The sequence below is a fragment of the Oncorhynchus tshawytscha genome, linkage group LG11, assembly GCF_018296145.1.
Source record: "Oncorhynchus tshawytscha isolate Ot180627B linkage group LG11, Otsh_v2.0, whole genome shotgun sequence".
NCBI lineage: Eukaryota > Metazoa > Chordata > Actinopteri > Salmoniformes > Salmonidae > Oncorhynchus > Oncorhynchus tshawytscha.
The window spans coordinates 50,327,668-50,352,070 of NC_056439.1; the positions used below are offsets into that span (position 1 = coordinate 50,327,668).

General features: G+C 43.0%; 1 protein-coding gene across 2 annotated transcripts in view; it reads left to right on the forward strand.

The window, feature by feature from the left end:
- Positions 1 to 1,115: 1,115 nt before the first annotated feature.
- The window catches only part of xdh (xanthine dehydrogenase), a 58,001-nt gene continuing 34,713 nt past the window's right edge, over positions 1,116 to 24,403 (forward strand). The window contains exons 1-14 of one of the 2 annotated variants that reach the window (XM_042330269.1): positions 1,116 to 1,328; positions 3,257 to 3,314; positions 6,186 to 6,282; positions 6,470 to 6,578; positions 6,809 to 6,935; positions 7,208 to 7,269; positions 7,440 to 7,532; positions 10,298 to 10,390; positions 18,259 to 18,403; positions 19,160 to 19,252; positions 20,716 to 20,867; positions 21,678 to 21,771; positions 22,279 to 22,388; positions 22,501 to 22,848. In XM_042330269.1, the coding sequence (XP_042186203.1) occupies positions 1,230 to 1,328; positions 3,257 to 3,314; positions 6,186 to 6,282; positions 6,470 to 6,578; positions 6,809 to 6,935; positions 7,208 to 7,269; positions 7,440 to 7,532; positions 10,298 to 10,390; positions 18,259 to 18,403; positions 19,160 to 19,252; positions 20,716 to 20,867; positions 21,678 to 21,771; positions 22,279 to 22,388; positions 22,501 to 22,848 (1,680 nt within the window). In that variant the 5' untranslated portion in view covers positions 1,116 to 1,229. The remainder of the gene's footprint in view (positions 1,329 to 3,256; positions 3,315 to 6,185; positions 6,283 to 6,469; positions 6,579 to 6,808; positions 6,936 to 7,207; positions 7,270 to 7,439; positions 7,533 to 10,297; positions 10,391 to 18,258; positions 18,404 to 19,159; positions 19,253 to 20,715; positions 20,868 to 21,677; positions 21,772 to 22,278; positions 22,389 to 22,500; positions 22,849 to 24,403) is intronic. The other variant, XM_042330270.1, reaches the window with a different exon arrangement.

Here is a 24,403-nt window from a genome sequence, read left to right on the forward strand (position 1 = left end):
TTGATCATTTCCTGTTGTAGCAGGAAATTACAACTTGCAGTTTATTCAAGGTTTAAAAAGATTCTTAAATTGGTCATTTATTTTTTAACATTTCTGATTTGATTTCCCCGAAATAAAAATATACCTACCCCTACCAAAATATCTATTAATTATAAGCCGCACAATAAATCAGATTTCCTGTTGCTGCGGGATTATTTTCCTGCTATGAGAAACTGATCAAATTATTATCTGGAGACTTATTTAAATACAAATGCTTTGTATTCAAGAAACTTAACTCTTGATACAAACTACAAATCTATTCAATAAAATTAAAAAACAATCACACTGTCTGTTCTGACACATTTAATTGTCATCTCTGACTCTCACTCTCTTTTGGCATATGACTCATTCAATCATTCATTCATTCATTCATTCATTCATCTATTTTAAATAATACATCATGTCTTAATCTTAGCATTGGTATCTCTCTCCCCTGTGTTTTCCATACTTCTAGCTGTCTCATACGCCTCATGCCAAGCCTAGCTCTTTTTTAGTGTCAGTGAATGTTTATTAAGAAGGTGTCTGGTCTGAAACACCAAAAGAAAAACAGGACGGGAGGTGAGTGACAGACAGCCACCTCATGAGTACACTACTCACCATGCGTGACCACAAGGCTGATCGATAATCAATAACATGCTATCATGTGTGTGTCTCATGTCATCTCCCGCCTCACATCCCATGTGACACATGATTTTACTGTGTGTCATCCTCATATTCAGTCCAAAGTTGGAGACTTTATCCTTTTATGACACTTATATCTTCTTGTCTAGTCACATAACGACAGAGATATAGAGGGAAAAGGGACAGACGGACGTAGGGAGTTAAACTTAAACTTTAAAAGGTTGAGAGAGAGAGAGAGAGAGAGAGAGAGAGAGAGAGAGAGAGAGAGAGAGAGAGAGAGAGAGAGAGAGAGAGAGAGAGAGAGAGAGAGAGAGAGAGAGAGAGCGAGAGAGAGACAGAGAGAGAGAGAGAGAGAGAGAGAGAGAGAGAGAGAGAGAGAGAGAGAGAGAGAGAGAGAGAGAGAGAGAGAGAGAGAGAGAGAGTGAGAGAGAGAGAGAGAGAGAGAGAGAGAGAGAGAGAGAGAGAGAGAGAGAGAGAGACAGGGTGACTGAATTCATATATTCATTGTCACAAGGTAATGTATCAGTCTTCACTGACAACAGTAGAGTGCGCAGACCACTAGCCTAAACATGTCGGACCTGACCTACGGAGAGCAGACTAACAGGAATAATCTGACGGATCACAACATGAGCGGAGATGAACTTGTTTTCTTTGTAAATGGAAAAAAGGTAATATTCACAACTATTCTTTCCAAGTCAACTTGATCAATCGTTGGTCAGTAATGGTAGGTGGGCTGGTAGGCTAACATGTTATTGAGACTACGCTTAAAGATCTATACATTTGATAATTGTGCATTTGAAATATAATGGCTAAAAGATGTACAGGAAACGTTTATTATCTTACTACTTCATTCTCATTAACTTTACTCTAATTTATCGCCATAAAAACAAATTAACTGATCATAGTATGTATATGATTATGTGGGGAAATACAGTACCTGACAAAAGTTTGGACTCATTCAAGGGTTTTTCTTTATTTTTACTATTTTCTACATTGTAGAATAATAGTGAATATATCAAAACTATGAAATAACACACATGGAATCATGTAATAACCCAAAAAAGTATTTTAACAAATCAAAATATATTTTAAATTTTAGATTCTTCAAAATAGCCACCATTTGTCTTGATGACAGCTTTGCACACTCTTGGCATTCTTTCAACCAGCTTCACCTGGAATGCTTTTCCAACAGTCTTGAAGGAGTTCCCACATGTGCTGAGCACTTGTTGGCTGCTTTTCCTTCACTCTGCGGTCCAACTCATCCCAAACCATCTCAATTAGGTTGAGGCCAGGTCATCTGATGCAGCACCATCACTCTCATTCTTGGTCAAATAGCCCTTACACAGCCAGCCTAAGCGCAAACCAGATGGGATGGCATATAGCTGCAGAATGCTGTGGTAGCCATGCTGGTTAAGTGTGCCTTGAATTATAAATATATCACAGACAGTGTCACCATCAAAACCTCCACACACCTCCTCCTCCATGCTTCATGGTGGGAATCACATTTGCGAAGATCATCCGTTCACCTACACTGCGTCTCACAAAGAACCGTCGGTTGGAACCAAAAATCACAAAAATGGACTCATCAGACCAAGGGACAGATTTCCACCTCTCTAATGTCCACTGCTCGTGTTTCTTGGCCCAAACAAGTCTCTTCCTATTATTGGTGTCCTTTAGTAGTGGTTTCTTTGCAGAAATTTGACCATGAAGGCCTGATTCATGCAATCTCCTCTGAACAGTTGATATTAACGTGTCTATTACTTGAACTCTGAACAGCATTTATTTGGGCTGCAATCTGAGGCTGGTAACTCTAATGAACTTATCCACTGCAGAGGTAACTCTGGTGTCTTCCAATCCTGTGGTGGTCCACATGGGAGCCAGTTTCATCACAGCGCTTGATGGTTTTTGCGACTGCACTTGAAGACATTTTCTTGAAATTTCCCGGAATGACTGATCTTCATGTCTTAAAGTAATGATGGGCTGTTATTTCTCTTTGCTTATTTGAGCTGTTCTTGCCATAATATGGACTTGGTCTTTTACCAAATAGGGCTGTCTTCTGTATACCAGCCCTACCTTGTCAAAACACAACTGATTGGCTAAAATGCATTAAGAAATTTCACAAATGAACCTTTTAACTAGGCAAACCTGTTAATTGAAATACATTCCAGGTGACTACCTCATGAAGCTGGTTGGGAGAATGCCAAGAGTGTGCAAAGCTGTCATCAAGGCAAAGGGTGGCTACTTCAAAGAATGTAAAATTGAAGATATATTTAGATTTGTTTAACACTTTTTTGGTTGCTACATGATTCCATATGTTATTTCATAGTTTTGATGTCTTCACTATTATTCTACAATGTAGAAAATGATAAACAATAAGGACAAATCATTGCATGAGTCGATGTGTCCAAACTGTTGACTGCTACTGTATATATTTCATGCATAACGCTATGGAATATTTGTTCTTCGATCTCAGTAGCTTTATCCGTAATTAATCGCCATGAGAACATTTTGCTTGTTCAGAGTATGTATTTGGAAATATATGTTTCATATATGTGTACACGTATAACATGATATACAATATATATGTTCTCTCCAGATAACAGAGAAACATGCTGATCCAGAGATGACACTGCTGACATACCTCAGGAGAAAGTGTATCCTGAAATACCTCTCACACACAGCCCCGGGAGGTAGGGGCGTTGAGGGTGCTGATTTAATACCATAGCCACAGGAAGTAGGGCGTTGAGGGTGCTGATTTAATACCATAGCCACAGGAAGTAGGGTGTTGAGGGTGCTGATTTAATACCATAGCCACAGGAAGTAGGGCGTTGAGGGTGCTGATTTAATACCATAGCCACAGGAAGTAGGGTGTTGAGGGTGCTGATTTAATACCATAGCCACAGGAAGTAGGGCGTTGAGGGTGCTGATTTAATACCATAGCCACAGGAAGTAGGGGTGTTGAGGGGCTGATTTAATACCATAGCCACAGGAAGTAGGGGAGGGTGCTGATTTAATACCATAGCCACAGGAAGTAGGGGTGTTGAGGGGGCTGATTTAATACCATAGCCACAGGAAGTAGGGGTGCTGAGGGTGCTGATTTAATACCATACCCACAGGAAGTAGGGGTGTTGAGGGTGCTGATTTAATACCATACCCATAGGAAGTAGGGGTGTTGAGGGTGCTGATTTAATACCATAGCCACAGGAAGTAGGGTGTTGAGGGTGCTGATTTAATACCATAGCCACAGGAAGTAGGGGAGTTGAGGGTGCTGATTTAATACCATAGCCACAGGAAGTAGGGGTGTTGAGGGTGCTGATTTAATACCATAGCCACAGAAAGTAGGGGTGCTGAGGGTGCTGATTTAATACCATAGCCACAGGAAGTAGGGGTGTTGAGGGTGCTGATTTAATACCATAGCCACAGGAAGTAGGGGAGTTGAGGGTGCTGATTTAATACCATAGCCACAGGAAGTAGGGGTGTTGAGGGTGCTGATTTAATACCATAGCCACAGGAAGTAGGGGTGTTGAGGGTGCTGATTTAATACCATAGCCCTGGGAAGTAGGGGTGTTGAGGGTGCTGATTTAATACCATAGCCATGGGAAGTAGGGGTGTTGAGGGTGCTGATTTAATACCATAGCCACAGGAAGTAGGGGTGTTGAGGGTGCTGATTTAATACCATGGCCACAGGAAGTAGGGGTGTTGAGGGTGCTGATTTAATACCATAGCCCTGGAAGTAGGGGTGTTGAGGGTGCTGATTTAATACCATAGCCACAGGAAGTAGGGGTGTTGAGGGTGCTGATTTAATACCATAGCCCTGGGAAGTAGGGGTGTTGAGGGTGCTGATTTAATACCATAGCCACAGGAAGTAGGGGTGTAGGGGTGTTGAGGGTGCTGATTTAATACCATAGCCCTGTGAAGTAGGGGTGCTGAGGGTGCTGATTTAATACCATAGCCACAGGAAGTAGGGGTGTTGAGGGTGCTGATTTAATACCATGGCCACAGGAAGTAGGGTGTTGAGGGTGCTGATTTAATACCATAGCCACAGGAAGTAGGGGTGCTGATTTAATACCATAGCCACAGGAAGTAGGGGTGTTGAGGGTGCTGATTTAATACCATACCCACAGGAAGTAAGGGTGTTGAGGGTGCTGATTTAATACCATAGCCACAGGAAGTAGGGGTGTTGAGGGTGCTGATTTAATACCATAGCCACAGGAAGTAGGGTGTTGAGGGTGCTGATTTAATACCATAGCCACAGGAAGTAGGGGAGTTGAGGGTGCTGATTTAATACCCTAGCCACAGGAAGTAGGGGTGTTGAGGGTGCTGATTTAATACCATAGCCACAGGAAGTAGGGGTGTTGAGGGTGCTGATTTAATACCATAGCCACAGGAAGTAGGGGTGTTGAGGGTGCTGATTTAATACCATAGCCACAGGAAGTAGGGGTGTTGAGGGTGCTGATTTAATACCATAGCCACAGGAAGTAGGGGTGTTGAGGGTATTTCATTTATTCACTGAAAATATTGAGGGGGAAAATTCCCCATTGTGCCATTTCTGCTCTGAATGTTCTGTGCTTTTAGTTGTTTGTCTTGTAGGACCTTTCACTCTCTCGGGGGTTTTATGGAGGCAGAACTTTGGACAGTTGGCTATTTGCTCTGAATAGACAGTAGACAGTAGACACAATATTTCACAACATTCAAGGAAGCCGGACGAAAATAGTGAGGTATGACCTTTCTAGCTGGTCTACAGGGCTGGTGTGCAGGGCTGGAGAGAGAATGGTTTTGGATAGAAGCCAGATGATTGGTTGTTCCAAAGGTTTGAACATGACTTAATGAATAACATGGACTGTTATGTCACCGTCCTTTCTGTATACCCAGAGCTAAAATGACTTTTACATAACTATCAGCACATTCCGTGATAAAAGCACCAAATTTGGCAGAGAGGTAGATTAATGTACTGAAAAGTTTTAAATATCGGTCCATCACAGTTCTGGCCCCTGGGGAGACGTATCACCCGTCTGATAAAGTAAAGGTTGAATAATATAATTAAATACATAAACACATGAAGGAAAGAGCAGCTTGGCTGATGCAGGAGTTATCAACACACTCCTGACAGGAACAACTCCTGGGTCAAGTTAAGCTTCCAGTACGACTCCTGGATCGATTTAAGCTTCCAGTACGACTCCTGGGTCGATTTAAGCTTCCAGTATGACTCCTGGGTCAAGTTAAAGCTTCCAGTAATAGTCACAGTGGTAATTCATGCTATTATTATTTGTATTTATTTTTCCTGTATTGAATTGAGGGGATGTGTCAATTTCCCTCTGTTTCACTTCCAACTGTCTCTCTTTCTTTTCATCTCTCTCTCCTTCTCCCTCCCTCCCTCCCTCCCTCCCTCCCTCCCTCCCTCCCTCCCTCCCTCCCTCCCTCCCTCCCTCCCTCCCTCCCTCCCTCCCTCCCTCCCTCCCTCCCTCCCTCCCTCCCTCCCTCCCTCCCTACCTCCATCCAGTTGTTCCTTGACTTGTGTGTGCCAGTGGGTTTGACAGGTACTAAGCTGGGCTGTGCAGAGGGAGGATGTGGAGCCTGTACTGTGATGCTCTCCAAATATCAGCCCCACCTCAGCAAAGTGCTGTATCTTTAACTCAAATAGCAATCTGCGTGTGGTGTGTGTTTGCATGTTTGTGTGGCAGCGAGAGTGTGTGTGTATTTGTGTGTGTGTGTGTGTGTGTTTGTACTTGAGTGTCATGTGTGTGTGTGTGTGTTTGTACTTGAGTGTCGTGTGTGTGTGTGTGTGTTTGTGTTTAACTTAACCCTCCAGTCACCACTCGGTGAATGGGTGTCTGGCCCCTCTGTGTTCTCTCCATCACTGTGCTGTCACCACAGTGGAAGGCATCGGCAGCGTGGCAGGGAAACTCCACCCCGTACAGGTAAGAACAGTGTCTAAGACCTCATGGAGGTACGCTCGCATATACTGCAGCCAACACTCTGTCCTCCCTCTGTCTCTCCCCCCTTCTACCCTCTTTCTCTTCTTCTCTCTCCTCCTCTCTCTCTCTCTCCTTCCCTCTCTCTCTCTCTCCTTCCCTCTTTCTCTCTCTCTCTCTCTCGCTCTCTCTCTCTCTCTCTCTCTCTCTCTCTCTCTCTCTCTCTCTCTGTGTAGGAGCGTATCGCTAAGTCTCATGGTTCTCAGTGTGGGTTCTGTACCCCAGGTATCGTCATGTCTATGTATGCTCTGCTCAGGAACAACCCTACACCCCGCATGGCTGACATAGAGGAGGCGTTCCAAGGTAAATTTGGTGTCAAACTAGTAGGGTTGCACCATTTAGGTTGCAAAACCATTCATAAGTTTTCGAAACCCAGGACATTTTGGAAAATAATTTTGCAACCCTACCAACTAGTGTCTTCCTGGCAAAAAAAAAAAACTCACCAATGTACATTTAGACATTTAGACCCATTTGAACCACACATCAATGACAGGTTTGAACTTGACTTAATGAATAACTGTTATGTCAATGACAGGTTTGAGCCAGGTAATGTTGCACTGTTGTTGTCCCCACAGGGAACCTGTGTCGCTGTACTGGTTACAGACCAATTCTGGAGGGGTACAAGACGTTCACCAAAGTAAGACCACACAACCACACCCTGAGTGTCATGCAGCATCCTGAGGATGAGTAAAGATCATCGTCTTCCTCTTTCTTCTGCTTTTACTTCCATAATTTTTTCTCCAATCTGTGGTGTGCGTGTGTGTGTGTGTGCGTGCGTGTGTGTGTGTGTCCGTCTGCGTGCCACAGGAGAGGAGCTGTTGTGGTGGCAAAGGGATGGAAAACGGCTGCTGCATGACCAACAGAGGAGAGACCAAAGGGTACACTGACGAGAGTGTCAACGTACGTATTCTCATTCAATAGACAGTGTGCAGAGCCATGGTTGACTGGGAACATTTCTGGCACAAATCACATGTACATATCTCCCCCTGGAGACCTGAAGTCAATCCCTGTATCCACCTTTCCCTACTGATTCATGTGATTTCTATGCTTTCTCAATGAAGTGTCATAAAAAATATTTAGATTTAAAACGTAGAGTAACTATCAATACAATAGTCATCAATATAACAGGATATATCAAACAATCTGGCAGTCTACTCTTTATTAATATGACCATTGACAATGTCAACTACTGCAGTGTACTCGATTCTTTGATTGAAAGAGAAAGAGAAAGAGAATGAGAGAGAGTGAGAGAAAGAGAGAGAGAGAGAGAGAGAGAGAGAGAGAGAGAGAGAGAGAGAGAGAGAGAGAGAGAGAGAGAGAGAGAGAGAGAGAGAGAGAGAGAGAGAGAGAGAGAGAGAGAGAGAGAGAGAGAGAGAGAGAGAGAGAAAGAGAGAGAGAGAGAGAGAGAGAGAAAGAGAAGAGAGAGAGAGAGAGAGAGAGAGAGAGAGAGAAAGAGAAAGAGAATGAGAGAGAGAGAGAGAGAGAGAGAGAGAGAGAGAGAGAGAGAGACCGAGAGAGAGAAAGAGAATGAGAGAGAAAGAGAGAGAGAGAGAGACAGAGAGAGAGAGAGAGAGAGAGAATGAGAGAGAGAGAGAGAGACAGAAAGAGAGAAACAGAGAGACAGAGAGAGAGAGAGAGAAAGAGAGGGGGATAGAGACATTCTAGTTAGTTTTTTACTGTTCTTCAACAACATTGTACAACTGGCAGGCTGAATTACGAGTATAATTTAAATCGACAAAATATTATTTCAAAACACAGTAAACTAAATATATACAGTAGGTCGAAAGCAATGAATGAAATTGAAGGAAGTAGGTAGTAGCTGGTGGTCTATTGGCTTGACCGGAGGTGTTGGTCTGTTGGCTTGACCGGAGGTGTTGGTCTGTTGGCTTGACCGGAGGTGTTGGTCTGTTGGCTTGACCGGAGGTGTTGGTCTGTTGGCTTGACCGGAGCTGTTGGTCTATTTGCTTGACCGGAGCTGTTGGTCTGTTGGCTTGACTGGAGGTGATGGTCTGTTGACTTGACAGGGGGTGCTGGTCTGTTGGCTTGACAGGAGGTGCTGGTCTGTTGGCTTGACCGGAGGTGTTGGTCTGTTGACTTGACAGGGGGTGCTGGTCTGTTGGCTTGACAGGAGGTGCTGGCCTGTTGGCTTGACAGGAGGTGCTGGCCTGTTGGCTTGACAGGAGGTGCTGGTCTGTTGGCTTGACAGGAGGTGCTGGTCTGTTGGCTTGACAGGAGGTGCTGGTCTGTTGGCTTGACAGGAGGTGTTGGTCTGTTGGCTTGACCGGAGCTGTTGGTCTGTTGGCTTGACCTGAGCTATTGTTCTGTTGGCTTGAGTGGAGCTGATAAACAGTCTGACATAGGCCAAGAGCTCTTCACAAGGGCAACTCACCGTCCCTGAAGAAGCTGCTTCTAGGTACATATCTAGTCCTCTATGGCTGAAAGCGTAACACCCACCAGGATGATGCCTGGGTAGCGGCATCGCCTAAAGCACACCACAATTCAGCTGTGGTCTGGAAACGCCTCTAGGCAACCATGAGCCTGAACAGTCATCCCATCTCCGCACACAGTCCTTGTCCTTCCAGGAACCGGAAGGTGAAACTAAAAAGACAGTTCTTTGTCCAGTTGACATTTGAATAAATAGATTAGCCGGCTGGATAGGAGGTGTTATACCATCACAATCCCTGCATTTAAAACTCAAGAGATGCATTTTTTTTTTTTTTTTTTTACATAAAAGCCTTTACAAAACAAGTTTTACTCATATAGCTGAAGTTATTTGTGGTAAAGTTGAGAAACTCAGATATTTTTTTAAGTGACAAAGAACTGTGTTCTAACACATTAAGAACAGTGTTATGAAAGAACGCAGAAGAAATCGATTATCCGTGCCTGTATCACAAGCGCAATGCATGATGGGTAGACGGTCACATGTGTGACCTGGACCTCGTGAGTCAGACACACACTTGTTTTACAACCAGAAATGATCTACATGAAGGTTCTAATGTCTGTTGGATGATTGGAGAAATGTTTCACAGTTTATTGGCCAATCCCACCCGTGCCGTCACACAGGTGATGTGCAGTCACGATTTCAGTGCTATATTATAAATAAAATACTTAATTTTAACTTCAAATAAAATGATTGAATTATAAATAAAATAGCTAAATATTTCAACATAAATTAACCAAAACATTTGATAAAATACAACTATTAAATGGTTAATAATGTAGATATAACTAGTTAATAATGTAGATATAACTAGTTAATAATGTAGATATAACTAGTTAATAATGTAGATATAACTAGTTAATAACGTAGATATATCTAGTTAATAATGTAGATATAACTAGTTAATAATGTAGATATAACTAGTTAATAATGTACATATAACTTGTTAATAATGTACATATAACTAGTTAATAATGTAGATATAACTAGTTAATAATGTAGATATAACTAGTTAATAACGTAGATATAACTAGTTAATAATGTAGATATAACTAGTTAATAATGTACATATAACTTGTTAATAATGTACATATAACTAGTTAATAATGTAGATATAACTAGTTAATAACGTAGATATAACTAGTTAATAATGTAGATATAACTAGTTAATAATGTACATATAACTGGTTAATGATGTTTCAATGGTGTGTCTCATTGATCTCAGAGAACCTCAGTGCTGCCTGCTCCTCTCTACAACCCAGCTGACTTCCTCCCTCTGGACCCCACTCAGGAGATCATCTTCCCACCAGAGCTGATGGTAGATACACTAACACATCAACACACATGGGGGCTTAACACAAACCCTTACCCCTCTCTCTCTGTTTATCGCTTTCACTACCTCTCTGTTCATCACTCTCTCTGTCTCTCTGTCTCTCTTTCTCTCTCTCTCTCTCTCTCTCTCTCTCTCTCTTTCTCTCTCTCTCTTTCTCTCTCTCTCTCTTTCTCTCTCTCTCTCTCTCTTCTCTCTCTCTCTCTCTCTTCTCTCTCTCCTCTGTTCATCTCTCTCTCTCTCCCCCTCTGTTCATCTCTCTCTCTCTCTCTCTCTCTCTCTTCTCTCTCTCTCTCTCTCTCTCTGTCTCTCTCTCTCTCTCTCTCTCTCTCTCTTTCTCTCTCTCTCTTCTCTCTCTTTCTCTCTTTCTCTCTCCCTCTGTTCATCTCTCTCTCTCTCTCTCTCTCTCTCTCTCTATTCATCACACACACACTCTCTCTCTCTCTCTCTCTCTCTCTCTCAATTCAATTCAATTTAAGGGCTTTATTGGCATGGGAAACATATGTTTACATTGCCAAAGCAAGTGAAATAGATAAACAAGGTAAACTTTAAATAATATAGACATTTCAAATGTAATACTACACATAACTGGTTAATACTACACATAACTGGTTAATATTACACACAACTGGTTAATACTACACATAACTGGTTAATATTACACATAACTGGTTAATATTACACACAACTGGTTAATACTACACATAACTGGTTAATACTACACATAACTGGTTAATATTACACACAACTGGTTAATACTACACATAACTGGTTAATATTACACATAACTGGTTAATATTACACACAACTGGTTAATACTACACATAACTGGTTAATACTACACATAACTGGTTAATATTACACACAACTGGTTAATACTACACATAACTGGTTAATATTACACATAACTGGTTAATATTACACACATATTATTAGTGTTGTAACAATGTGCAAGTTGTTGAAGTATGAATAAACATATAAATATAGGTTGTATTTGTACAGTGTTGTTTGTGCTCCACTGGTTTCCCATAATTCATGGCAACGGGCCACACATCTTGCTGCTGTGACGGCACACTACACTATTTCTCATAACAGATATAGTAGTTTATCAATGTTTTATTTGTTTTTGTGGGTCTGTGTAATCTGAGGGAAATATGTGTATCTAATGTGGTCATACATTTGGCAGGAGGTTAGGAATTGTAGCTCTGTTTCCATCTCATTTTGTGGGCAGTCATAGCTTTTAATCTCTCGAGAGCCAGGTCTGCCTACGGCGGCCTTTCTCAATCGCAAGGCTATGCTCGCTGAGTCTGTACATAGTCAAGGCTTTTCTTAATTTGGGGTCAGTCAAAGTGGTCAGGTATTCTGCCACTGTGTACTCTCTGTTTTAGGGCCAAATAGCATTCTAGTTTGCTCTGTTTTTTTGGTTGATTATTTCCAGTGTGTCAAATAGTTATTTTTGGTTTCTCATAATTTTGTTGAGTCTAAATGTGTTTCTCTCTTGGGGTTCTGTGGGGTCTGTTTGTGTTTGTGAACAGAGCCCCAAAACCAGCTGGCTGAGGGGAATTTCTCTACGTTCATCTCTCTGTAGGGGAGGGCTTTGTGGTGGAATGTGTGGGCATCGCTTCCTTTTAGGTGGATGTAGAATTTAACATCTCTTTTCTTTATGTTGATAACTAATGAGTATAGTCCTAATTATGCTCTGCCTGCATTGTTTGGGGTTTTGCATGGTACGCAAAGTATATTCTTTGCTGAATTCTGCATGCTGAGTCGGATTTTTGTTTGGTGAGCGGACCCCAGACCTCACAACCATAAAGGGCAATGGGTTTGATAATGGATTGAAGTATTTTTAGCCAGATCCTAATTGGGATGTTGAGTTTCATGTTCCTTTTGATGGCATCGAAGGCCCTTCTTGCTTTGTCTCTTAGATTTTTCATAGCCTTGAGGAAGTTACCTGTGGTGTTGATATTTAGGTTGAGGTGTAATTATTTTTGGGGCAACAGTGTCTACAGAGAATTTGTAGTCTTGTCTACTTTACCTTTTTTGGAACACTATTATTTTTGTCTTACTGAGATTCACAGTCAGGGCCCAGGTCTGACAGAATCTGTCCAGAAGATCTAGGTACTGCCTTACACCCTTCTGGTTTGGGGACAGAAGCATCAGATCAAGTTCAAACCCCCCGAGCTGACAAGGTACAAATCTGTTGCTCTGCCCCTGAACAGTTCCTAGGCCGTCATTGAAAATAAGAATTTGTTCTTAACTGACTTGCCTAGTTAAATAAAGGTAAAATAAAAACAGTAGGCATTTTATTTCAGAATCCAGTAGGGTGAGGCCGGGTGCTGCAGACTGTTCTAGTGCCCTCGCCAATTCATTGATATATATGTTGAAGAGTGTGGGGCTCAAGCTGCATCCCTGTCTCACCCCAAGGCACTGAGGAAAGAAACCTGTGTGTTTCTTGCCAATTTTAACTGCACACTTGTTCGTGTACATACACTACCGTTCAAAAGTATGTTCACTTAGAAATGTCCTTGTTTTTTAAACAAAAGCAAAAAAAAATGGTCCATTAAAATAATATCAAATTGATCAGATATTGTTAATTAAATCTTCTTCGGGATTGGTGCCCCTTCCACGGGACGGTTGAGCTAATATAGGCTAATATGATTAGCATGAGGTTGTAAGTGAGAAGAACATTTCCCAGGACATAGACATATCTGATATGGGCAGAAAGCTTAAATTCTTGTTAATCTAACTGCATTGTCCAATTTACAGTAGTTATTACAGTGAAATAATGCAATGCTATTGTCTGAGGAGAGTGCACAATATTGAACATGAAAAGTTATTAATAAACAAATTAGGCACATTTGGGCAGCCTTCCTACAACATTTTGGACAGAAATGCAATGGTTCATTGGATCAGTCTTAAATGTTGCACATACACTGCTGCCATCTAGTGGCCAAAATCTAGATTTCACCTGGGCTGGAATAGTACATCCTAACTCAAAGTTGGTCCAAAAAAAACTATTGTTTTTTTCTTTGTAATATCTTTTACCAGATCTATTGTCTTATATTCTCTTACATTCCTTTCACATTTCCACAAACCGCAAATTGTTTCCTTTCAAATGGTACCAAGAATATGCATATCCTTGCCTCAGGGCCTGAGCTACAGCAAGTTACATTTGGCTTTGTCTTTTTAGGCCAATATTGAAAAAAGGGGAGGAGTTGTTGTTTAAATATTTAAATGACTATGTACATAACGAACATGAGTCGACATGCTAGGCAACGTTCTGTGCCATGGTGCGGGTGATAACTGCGTGTCCAGCAGCGGGGGATGTGTGTCAACAGCCGATCTCTCACCCCTGTAGGGACGTAGATGCTCTCTGGAGGTAGTGGGTTCCCTCTCCAGAGCCTTGGGGATGTCCACATCTTCGTCACAAAACACGAAGCCAACAATTCAGTAAGACTGATTGATGGGCTGGAGGACGCTCACAGGACCCTTCACCAACGTGGAACCACAGGGTGCGGGAAAGCAGATCCTCCGACATCCTGGTTCCCAGGCAGTGATTCTCATCTTTGACCAGGAGATGGTGAGGTTATGGAGTTGGAGCCATGCGAGGCCGAGGATGACTTTGTGTACGGGTGCAGGGATGATGAGGATGGGAAGGCTTTCCTGGTGCTTGGGTCCAATGGTGAGGGTGAGTGGTGCTGTGACATGCGTAATAGTGCCGGACCCAAATGATCGTATATCCAGGGCTTGGGACTGGAAAAGGAGAGGAGAGTGGGTATGAAGTTAAAGTTCAGTGAGGAGGTGTGGGCCTGGTCAATAAAGTTCCCCCACGGCACCGGAGTCCACTAGAGCTGTAGGAGAGACAACACTTGAGTGACAGCCAGACAGTGACATGGGAACCAGAAAGTTTGGGTTTGGGCAGAAAACAATGAAAATGGAATACTCACGCCTACCGTGGGAGAGGGAAGATACTTGGCCGCCCCACTGCTCTAGTGGACCCATTCTTCAGACGCACTGGACATCAGGGAAGTTCCCCTCCTGGCTGCAATAGGGACAGAGTGACAGCTATCTCAGATGACGCCGGTCTGCCGCGAAGAGGTGTGTGGCCCCTAGCTCCATGGGTTTAGGCTGTGCCTCAGGAGAGTGGTGAGGTGGACACCAGCGCTCACGAAGAAGGTTATCTAAATGGACTGCCATCGAGATGAGAGCGTCTAAGGACATGTTGTCATCCCAACATGCCAACTTCGTCTGGACCTCCTCGCGTAGTCCAATGCAGAATAGACCCGTGAGAGCCGGCTCATTCCATCCACTGGAGGCTGCCACAGTCCGAAAGGTGAGGGTGTACTCCTCAGAGGTCTGGGCACCCTTCTGGAGTTGGAATAGTTGCTTGCCTCCCTCTCTGCCCTCTGGAGGATTTTATTTTTTATTTTTTATTTTTTATTTTACTAGGCAAGTCAGTTAAGAACAAATTCTTATTTTCAATGACGGCCTAGGATGGTCGAAGACCGCCCTGAGTAGAGCCATGAACCTCTCAGAGGAACCCAGCTCCTCCTCTCCTATGTCCCAGACGGCCGTAGCCGATCCGGTAAACAGGGAAATTACCTTGGCAACGTTGGACCTCTCCGTTGTGGGGGCTCTCGTCTGAGAGGCGAAAGGGAGCACTGGTGTAGGAAGCCACAGTATTTCAACGTTGGACCTCTCCGTGGTGGGGGCTCTCGTCTGAGAGGCGAAAGGGAGCACTGGTGTAGGAAGCCACAGTATTTCAATGGATTTCCGTCATACTTCTCTGGAAGGGACAGTTGGGATCACTAACCTGGGTGGTTGGCTGGGTAGGCTGGGGGACTGGCTCACTGTGACGACCTGTGGTAGGAGGCCCTCATATCAGAGGCATTGAGAACCTCGCTGTTGGTGTCGAGGTCGGTGGAGAATGCTAGGACTTCGTTTCATGGTCGTACCCAGTAGAGCCAGCTAATCGTGGTGTTGATGGAGTAGATCCTCAATCGTCTGGAAGATGGTGTAATCCTCTGCTGCTTCCATAATTTCTGAGGTAGTATTATGTAACATATACACAGGGAGTCAGGAAACAGGAGCAGAAGGTGAGTTTAACCTCTCTGGGATATGCTAGCGTCCCACCTGGCCAAAAGCCGGGGGCAAATGCAGAGTGCCAAATTCAAATAAATTACTATGAAAATCAAACTTTCATTAAATCACACAGGCAAGATATCAAATTAAAGCTACACTTATTGTGAATCCAGCCAACATGTCAGATTTCAAAAAGGCTTTTCGGCGAAAGCAAATGATGCAATTATCTGAGGATAGCACCTCTGTAAACAAAAGAGAAAGCGTATTTCAACCCTGTAGGCGCGACACAAAACGCAGAAATAAAAATATAATTCATGCCTTACCTTTGACGAGCTTCTTTTGTTGGCACTCCAATATGTCCCATAAACATCACAAAGGGTCCTTCGATTAATTCTGTCGATCCAAAAAAACACTGCGTTTGATCCAGATATTCCACATTTGATCCAGAAAAACACCGGTTCCAACTTGAGCAACGTCGCTACAAAATATCTCAAAAGTTACCTGTAAACTTTGCCAAAACATTTCAAACTACTTTTGTAATACAACTTTAGGTATTTTTTTACATGAATAATCAATAAAATTGAAGACGGGATGATCTGTGTTTTGTGCTTTCTGGTCACGCGCCTCTATCAAACAGTACACTTCAAGTGACCCTCGTTGAAGATGGCCGTACTTCTTCATTACACAAAGGAAAAACCTCAACCAATTTCTAAAGACTGTTGACATCCAGTGGAAGCGATGAAAACTACTTGAAAAACGAATTGAAAAAATAAATCTGAATGGTTTGTCCTCGGGGTTTCGCCTGGTAAATAAGTTGTGTTATACTCACAGACATGATTCAAACAGTTGTAGAAACTTCAGAGTGTTTTCTATCCAAATCTACTAATAATATGCATATCTTATCTTCTGGAGATGAGTAACAGGCAGTTGAATTTGGGCATGCATTTCATCCGGACGTGAAAATACTGCCCCCTGTCACCAAGAAGTTAATAATAATAAATATGAAGACATTACAAAACACGAGAAGCGTACAGAACGCAACCAAAACCAAAACGTCCTGATGACTGAGGATACTAAGGGCATGAAGGGAGAATAATCAGGGTGGTGATGAAGTCCATGTGTGCTTAACGCTTAACGATAAGGAGCTTTTTTGTGGGTAATGGTGGTTGCCAGGTGTGCTCAATGGTGGTTGCCAGAACCGGGGGTTAGAAGACCGGCAATGGAGGGAGGGAGCAGGAGCGTGACATCATATTACAAAGAAAAATGTTATGATTGCTGATTGGTTCATTTGTACATTTATGATTATTGGGTTTTGTTTTCAGTTTTAACAAACCTTTTTAAGTTGTGTACTTATGTATATAATTTAATAATTTATTGAATTATTAATTATATCTTATTATTTATAATAATTATATATTATTATTAATTATATCTTATTATTATCTTATTAATTATAGCTTATTAATTATATTATTGTATATCTTTTTTTTGTGGTGTGGTTTTTATACAGTATAAGCCCTTGGGCTTCCAACCACACCTGCGCACCGTTTATTTTATTTTAAATAGTTGTTTATCACTTATTTATCATTATTATTATTTCTTTGGTGCAAATAAATTAAACAAAATTGGGAGTAGTGATCTGTGGGAATTTGGCTTTCCGCTTGGGGTTGCTCATCTGTGGGGTTGTTTAATGAAGAGGTCTGGGTGGGTCTTCATCAAGAGAGAGCTTCTCCCGCTGCGCTCCTTCTTTGATTCTGTAGAAGTACAGCTGAAACTGTTTGGAGTTGCTCTGTACCAATACTGTTCCGGACTTGTACAGGTTGACATTGGCTGACTCAGAGTCCTCGTTGTTTAGTATCCCGAGTTTCCCTACATGACTATAGCACTGTGCCATGTCAAGGGGTGGTCTGTGTGCAAGATTAAGTTGCTTATAGTACATTCCCATTTTTGAAGCAGTCAGCAAAAAGTGTCTCTGGATTGTCCATGAGGAGCTTCTTTGTGTACTCTTTGCGTGCCTTGACATTTTTTTTTACATCCAAGGGGTACTGTGTAGTCATGACCTCTGCACAGGGTGACGCCATGGAGCAGGTGGCCTCAAAGGCCTGTGCATTTGGCGGTGAATCTCCTGTCATTGTTGGGCTCAAGTGCTTTGACACCTCTCACCGTACACCTCAGTGCTAATTGAAGTTGCAACCGGATCTGTTCTGTCCTTGGTAGCCTTAATTTAGCATTCAGTACTTACACATTTAAATAGATTATTGTAATTTCTTATTCATTGGGGCTTTTAAAAGTAGCTTCAGACTAAACATTACTCACTCAGTTCCAGGTTTGATGGTATTTTCAGGTTTCTGATGTGCCTATTTTGCTGGTTGTTGGTTTGCCAGGGCAATTACTTAATAATCCTTGGGTATAAAAATCTTTGGTAGTGGGAATCCTTCCATGTAATTTTGTCCAAAATCAGGTTGTAGGTTTGGAGATTTGATTTGTGAAGGTTATGTTGCGGAGAGTATATGTCCTTGTAAAAAAATCCAAGTTTATCCAACTCTAAATCTATCTTTTTGTAAAAACATGTAAAAAAATGCAGGAGCTCATCTGCTCGACTCTCTCTCTCTTTCTCTTTTCTCTCTCTCTCTCTCTCTCATATTCTCTCTCTTTCTCTTTTCTCTCTCTCTCTCTCTCTCTCTCTCTCTCTCTCTCTCTCTCTTTCTCTCTCTCTCTCTCTCTCTTCCTCCCTCTCCCTCTCATGCTCTCTCTCTTTCTTTCTCTTTCTCCAGTCCCTGTGTAAAGGCCAGTCCTCTCAACAGCTGAGGTTCAGAGGAGAGAGGGTTCTGTGGCTTCAGCCAGCTTCTCTGGATCAACTTCTAGAGCTTAAGACTCAGTACCCCAACGCCAAGATGGTGGTTGGTAACACGGAAGTCGGTGAGACAACTAACTAGTTAAAGGAGTTATTTTTTCTACTAATTGGTATTTAGACTAATCAGACCAAAATTTGTGAGGAGAAAAAAAAACATAAACATGACGATACCTGGGGTACAGAACCCACACTGAGAACCATGAGACTTAGCGATACGCTCCTACACAGAGAGAGAGAGAGAGAGACAGAGAGAGAGAGAAATATATATATTCACTTGATATATTATCTACCTCACTTGCTTTGGCAATGTTAACACATGTTTCCCATGCCAATAAAGCCCTTGAATTGAATTGAATTGAGACAGAGAGACAGAGAGACAGAGAGAGAGACAGAGAGAGAGAGAGAGAGAGAGAGAGAGAGAGACATAGAGATAGAGAGACAGAGAGATAGAGAGAGAGAGACAGAGAGACAGAGAGAGAGAGAGAGAGAGAGAGAGAGACAGAGAGAGAGAGAGAGAGAGAGAGAGAGAGAGAGACAGAGAGAGGCAGAGAGGGAGAGAGAGAGAGAGACAGAGAGAGAGACACAGCGAGAGAGAGAGAGAGAGTAGAGAGAGAGAGAGAGAGAGAGAGAGAGAGAGAGAGAGAGAGAGAGACAGAGACAGAGACAGAGAGAGAGAGAGAGAGAGTCGAGCAGATGGAATTTCTTTAGTTTTTTACGAAAAGCAGAATTGGGCTGCCAGTGCAGTCTTACTGTTCTGAAAGTTTGTGGTTAAGTGATAATGTTTGATTGATCTGTTGTCCCTGTTGCTGTTTGTGTCCCAGGTATTGAGATGAAGTTTAAGAACCTGTTGTATCCTGTTATTCTGGCCCCGGGATACATCCCCGAGCTCAACACCATACAGCACACTAACGAGGGTAAGAGGGGAGAAGGGTTTGGCTGTGAATGGCAACTTCAACATGTATGTTATTTGTGTTCATGGCTAATGTGTGTACAGTATGTATTCCCAAGGATTATTAAGTAATTGCCCTGGCAAACCAACGACCTGTGTGTGTGTGTGTGTCAGTGATGTGGCGGTTATTTACTTTCTATTGAGCCTCTCATTCACACACACACACACACACACACACACACAAACACACACAAACACACATACATGTTCTGCGGAACACGTCAGTTTCTATGAAAATTACACCATAGGTCATGAACAAAAACAAAAAACAAACAAACACGTGGCGAACTCGAAAGGCTTAGTTGTGTTTGCAAAGGCATGTAATAGTTTCACGTAGTTCCACAACTCCTGTTTACCCAGATAGCATGTAGTGTTAATTATCTAGGTCTTTCAAAATCTCACGTTTCTCTATGAACCTTTTTCCGTTGTGCTGACGATCTCCGTTGTTCATTCAAGGCCAGATCTATCCGCGAGCTGCCAAAATGTCAAGAGCTATCTGTCTTTGGATGTGATACACAGAGTTCTCATGCTCGTTGAGGGCTAGTTGTTGAAGTCGCAGTAGCCGGCTCTTGTCCACACCCGGACCCTGGTGGAGAACAGCAGGCAGGGAAAGTAGAGTAGAGTCGGTAGAGTAGGCAGCTAGCAGCGCAGCCACAGTGTCAGTTTTTCCGTTGACTCATATTGAAACTATTGTGTTATTTTCTGTCCCTTTCTGTCCCTTCTTTTGATGTTGGTCCCTCAGGTGTCGGGTGTCTTCCGTCCCGTTTCACCCCCGATTTCGCTAGAAAATCCAACTTTGAAAACGGTTTCCGATGGAATATGTTATCCTGATCAGCTTACCTTAGTAAAACAAACATGACTGCCAAATGGCTGCAGATGATGCGTGATATCCGCAGATAGGAGCGAGCTCTGCCTGTCCTCCTGCCTGTCCTCCTGCCCATCCTCCTGCCCACCTCCTGCCCATCCTCCTGTCCATCCTCCTGCCCCGCTCCTGCGCATCCTTCTGCCCACCTCCTGCCTGTCCTCCTGCCTATCCTCCTGCTGTCCTGCTGCCTGTCCTGCTGCCTGTACTCCTGTCTGTCCTCCTGCCTGTCCTCCTGCCTATCCTCCTGCCTGTCATCCTGCCTGTCCTCCTGCCTGTCCTCCTGCCTATCCTCCTGCCTGTCATCCTGCCTATCCTCCTGCCTGTCCTTCTGCCTATCCTCCTGCCTATCCTCCTGCCTGTCATCCTGCCTGTCCTTCTGCCTGTCCCATTGCTTGTATCATGCCAATACGCATGCCCATTTAATATTTGAATGAAAATGTGTGTGTGTGTGTGTTACTGATGTGTGTGTGTGTGTGAGTATGTTACTGATGTGTGTGTGTGTGTGTGTGAGTATGTATGTTACTGATGTGTGTGTGTGCTACTGACGTGCATGTGTGTTGTAGGTATAGTATTTGGAGCGTCCTGTTCCCTGACCCTGCTGGGTGATGTGCTGAAGGCTGCGGTGGGTAAACTGCCCCCCTACCAGACTGAAGTCTTCAACGCTGTGCTGGAGCAACTTCGCTGGTTCGCTGGACTACAGATACGCAACGTGGCAGTACGTATTACACACACACACATATATACACACACACACACACACACACACACACACAACACATACACATATATATATATACACACATACACACACACACACACACACACACACACACACATATATATACACACACAGACACACACACACACACACACACACACACACACACACACACACACACACACACACACACACACACACACACAGTATACACACACACACAGTATACACACACACACACACACACAGTATACACACACACACAGTATACACACACACACACACACACATACAGTATATACACACACACAGACATACACACACACACTCATTCGTATACACACACACACACACACACACACACACACACACACACACACACACACACACACACACACACACACATACACAGTATACACACACACAGTATACACACACACACACACACATTACAGTATATACACACACACAGACATACACACACACACATTCATACACACACACACACACACACACACACACACACACACACACACACACACACACACACACACACACACACACACACACACACACACACACACACACACACTGTCACGTTCTGACCATAGTTCTGTTGTCTCTGATTGGGTAGCTTGCTTTGCTTGTTCTTCAGATGAAGAGGAGGAGGAAAACCCTTTCAACACATATGCAATACAAGCATGTATGACCTGTATGGTCACTAAAATATATGTGTGCGTGTGTGTGTGTGCGTGTGCACACGTGTGTGTGTGTGTGCGTGTACGTGTGTGTGTGTGTCTCCTTCAGGCCATTGGAGGTAACATCATGACTGCCAGCCCCATCTCTGACCTCAACCCTGTCTTTATGGCTGCTGGATGCAAGCTTACGCTCATGTCCAAAGGTAAATCACTTCTCCTTTCTTTACAGCCTGGATTAAGTATATTGTTTATTTTGCATCTCAGCCATCTTGTTTTATGTCCATTTTTATGGTGTGAGTGAAAGTATCGTTTGAACAGGTAGGTTGTTGCTCTTTGACACTTCTCACAGGAAAACAGTGGAAATGTCACGTGACCACTCACATAAAACACAAGCCTCCTTAGTCCCTTACATATTTATTTAAATATTGTATTTTTTCCCTCTCTCTCTCTCTCTTTCTCTCTCTCTCTATCCTCATCTGTCTGTCTGTCTGTCTGTCTGTCTGTCTGTCTGTCTGTCTGTCTGTCTGTCTGTCTGTCTGTCTGTCTGTCTGTCTGTCTGTCTGTCTGTCTGTCTGTCTGTCTGTCTGTCTGTCTGTCTGTCTGTCTGTCTGTCTGTCTGTCTGTCTGTCTGTCTGTTTGTTTGTTTGTTTGTTTGTCTGTCTGTCTGTTTGTCTGTCTGTTTGTCTGTCTGTTTGTCTGTCTCTCTCTAGGTGGTGAGCGTGTGGTTGTGATGGATGAGAAGTTCTTCCCAGGTTACAGAAAGACCATCCTGACACCTGAGGAGGTTCTTCTATGTGTCCTGATCCCGTACACCAAGAAGGTCAGACACACACACACACACACACACACACAGAGTAGAATAGCAATTATAGCATCTTGTAGAATCATATTCTGTGTCTATCTTTGTGCGCGTGTGTGTGTGTGTTGTTTAGGGTCAGTACTTTGCTGCCTATAAGCAGTCTCCTCGTCGTGAGGATGACATCAGCATTGTGACGTCAGGGATGAGTGTGACATTCGCCGAGGGGTCAACCGTCGTCAAGCACCTGGCCCTTAGTTACGGAGGGATGGCTGCTACTACTGTCATAGCTAAGAACACAGCCAGCAGACTTCTGGGAAAACAGTGGGGGGAAGAGCTTCTGCAGGATGCTTGTTCCTCATTGGCTGAGGAGATGACCCTTCACCCCTCTGCGCCGGGTGGCATGGTGACCTACCGACGAACTCTGACCCTCAGCCTGTTTTACAAGTTTTACCTGACTGTACAACAGAAACTGGTCAGTGAGGTGAGAAACACACATCATAATTATTTTCATAATTAATAAATATAAATAATATAAATATATTAACACATAACTATTTCACGGTTTCAAGAACAGTGTAACATCGCTCCCTCGTTCTCTCGCAATTAAATTCAATTTAAAGTGCTTTATTGGTATGGGAAACATGTTTACATTGCCAAAGCAAGTGAAATTGATAATAAACAGAAGTGAAATAAACAATAAAAAATGAACAGTAAACATTACACTCAAAAAAAGTTTCAGAGGAATTGAGACATTTAGAAAAATGTCATATTATGTCTATATACAGTCTTGTAATGATGTGCAAAAGGGAAAATAAATAAACATAAATATGGGTTGTGTTTGTTCTTAACTGGTTGCCCTTTTTTTGTGGCAACAGGTTACAAATCTTGCTGCTGTGATGGTACACTTTGGTTTTTCACCCAGTAGATATGGGAGTTTATCAAAATTGGGTTTGTTTTTGAATTCTTTGTGGGTCTGTGTAATCTGAGGGAAATATGTGTCTCTAATATGGTCATACATTGGGCAGGAGGTTAGGAAGTGCAGCTCCGTTTCCACTTCATTTTGTGGGCAGTGTGCACATAGCCTGTCTTCTCTTGAGAGCCATGTCTGCCTATGGCGGCCTTTCTCAATAGCAAGGCTATGCTCACTGAGTCTGTACATTGTCAAAGACTGCCATAAGTTTGAGTCAGTCACAGTGGTCAGGTATTCCACCACTGTGTACTCTCTGTTTAGGGCCAAACAGCATTCTAGTTTGCTCTGTTTTTTGGTTAATTATTTTCTAATGTGTCAAGTAATTATATTTGTATTTCTAGTGATTCGTTTGGGTCTAATTGTGTTGCTGTCCTGGGGCTCTGTGTGGTGTGTTTGTGTTTGTGAACAGAGCCAGAACCAGCCAGCCGATAGGACTCTCTGTAGGTGATGAGTTTGTTATGAAAGGTTTTGGGAATTGCTTCCTTTATGGGGCTTATTTTAACGGCTGTTTTCTGGATTTTAGATTCATGCATTACTTGGTGTTTTACTTTGTGCACAGAGATTTTTTTGGCATTCTGAGTAAATGCAAAGTCTCAATTTGGTGTTTGTCCCATTTCGAGAATCATTGGTTGGTGACCTTTTTGGAACACCATTATTTTTTGTCTTACTGGGATTAATTGTCAGGTCCCAGGTCTGGCAGAATCTGTGCAGAAGATCTAGGTGATGCTGTACGGCCCTCTTTGGTTGGGAACAGATCTAGGTGATGCTGTAGGCCCTACCTTGGTTGGGAACAGATCTAGGTGATGCTGTAGGCCCTACCTTGGTTGGGAACAGATCTAGGTGATGCTGTAGGCCCTACCTTGGTTGGGAACAGATCTAGGTGATGCTGTAGGCCCTACCTTGGTTGGGAACAGATCTAGGTGATGCTGTAGGCCCTACCTTGGTTGGGAACAGATCTAGGTGATGCTGTAGGCCCTACCTTGGTTGGGAAAAGATCTAGGTGATGCTGTAGGCCCTACCTTGGTTGGGAACAGATCTAGGTGATGCTGTAGGCCCTCCTTGGTTG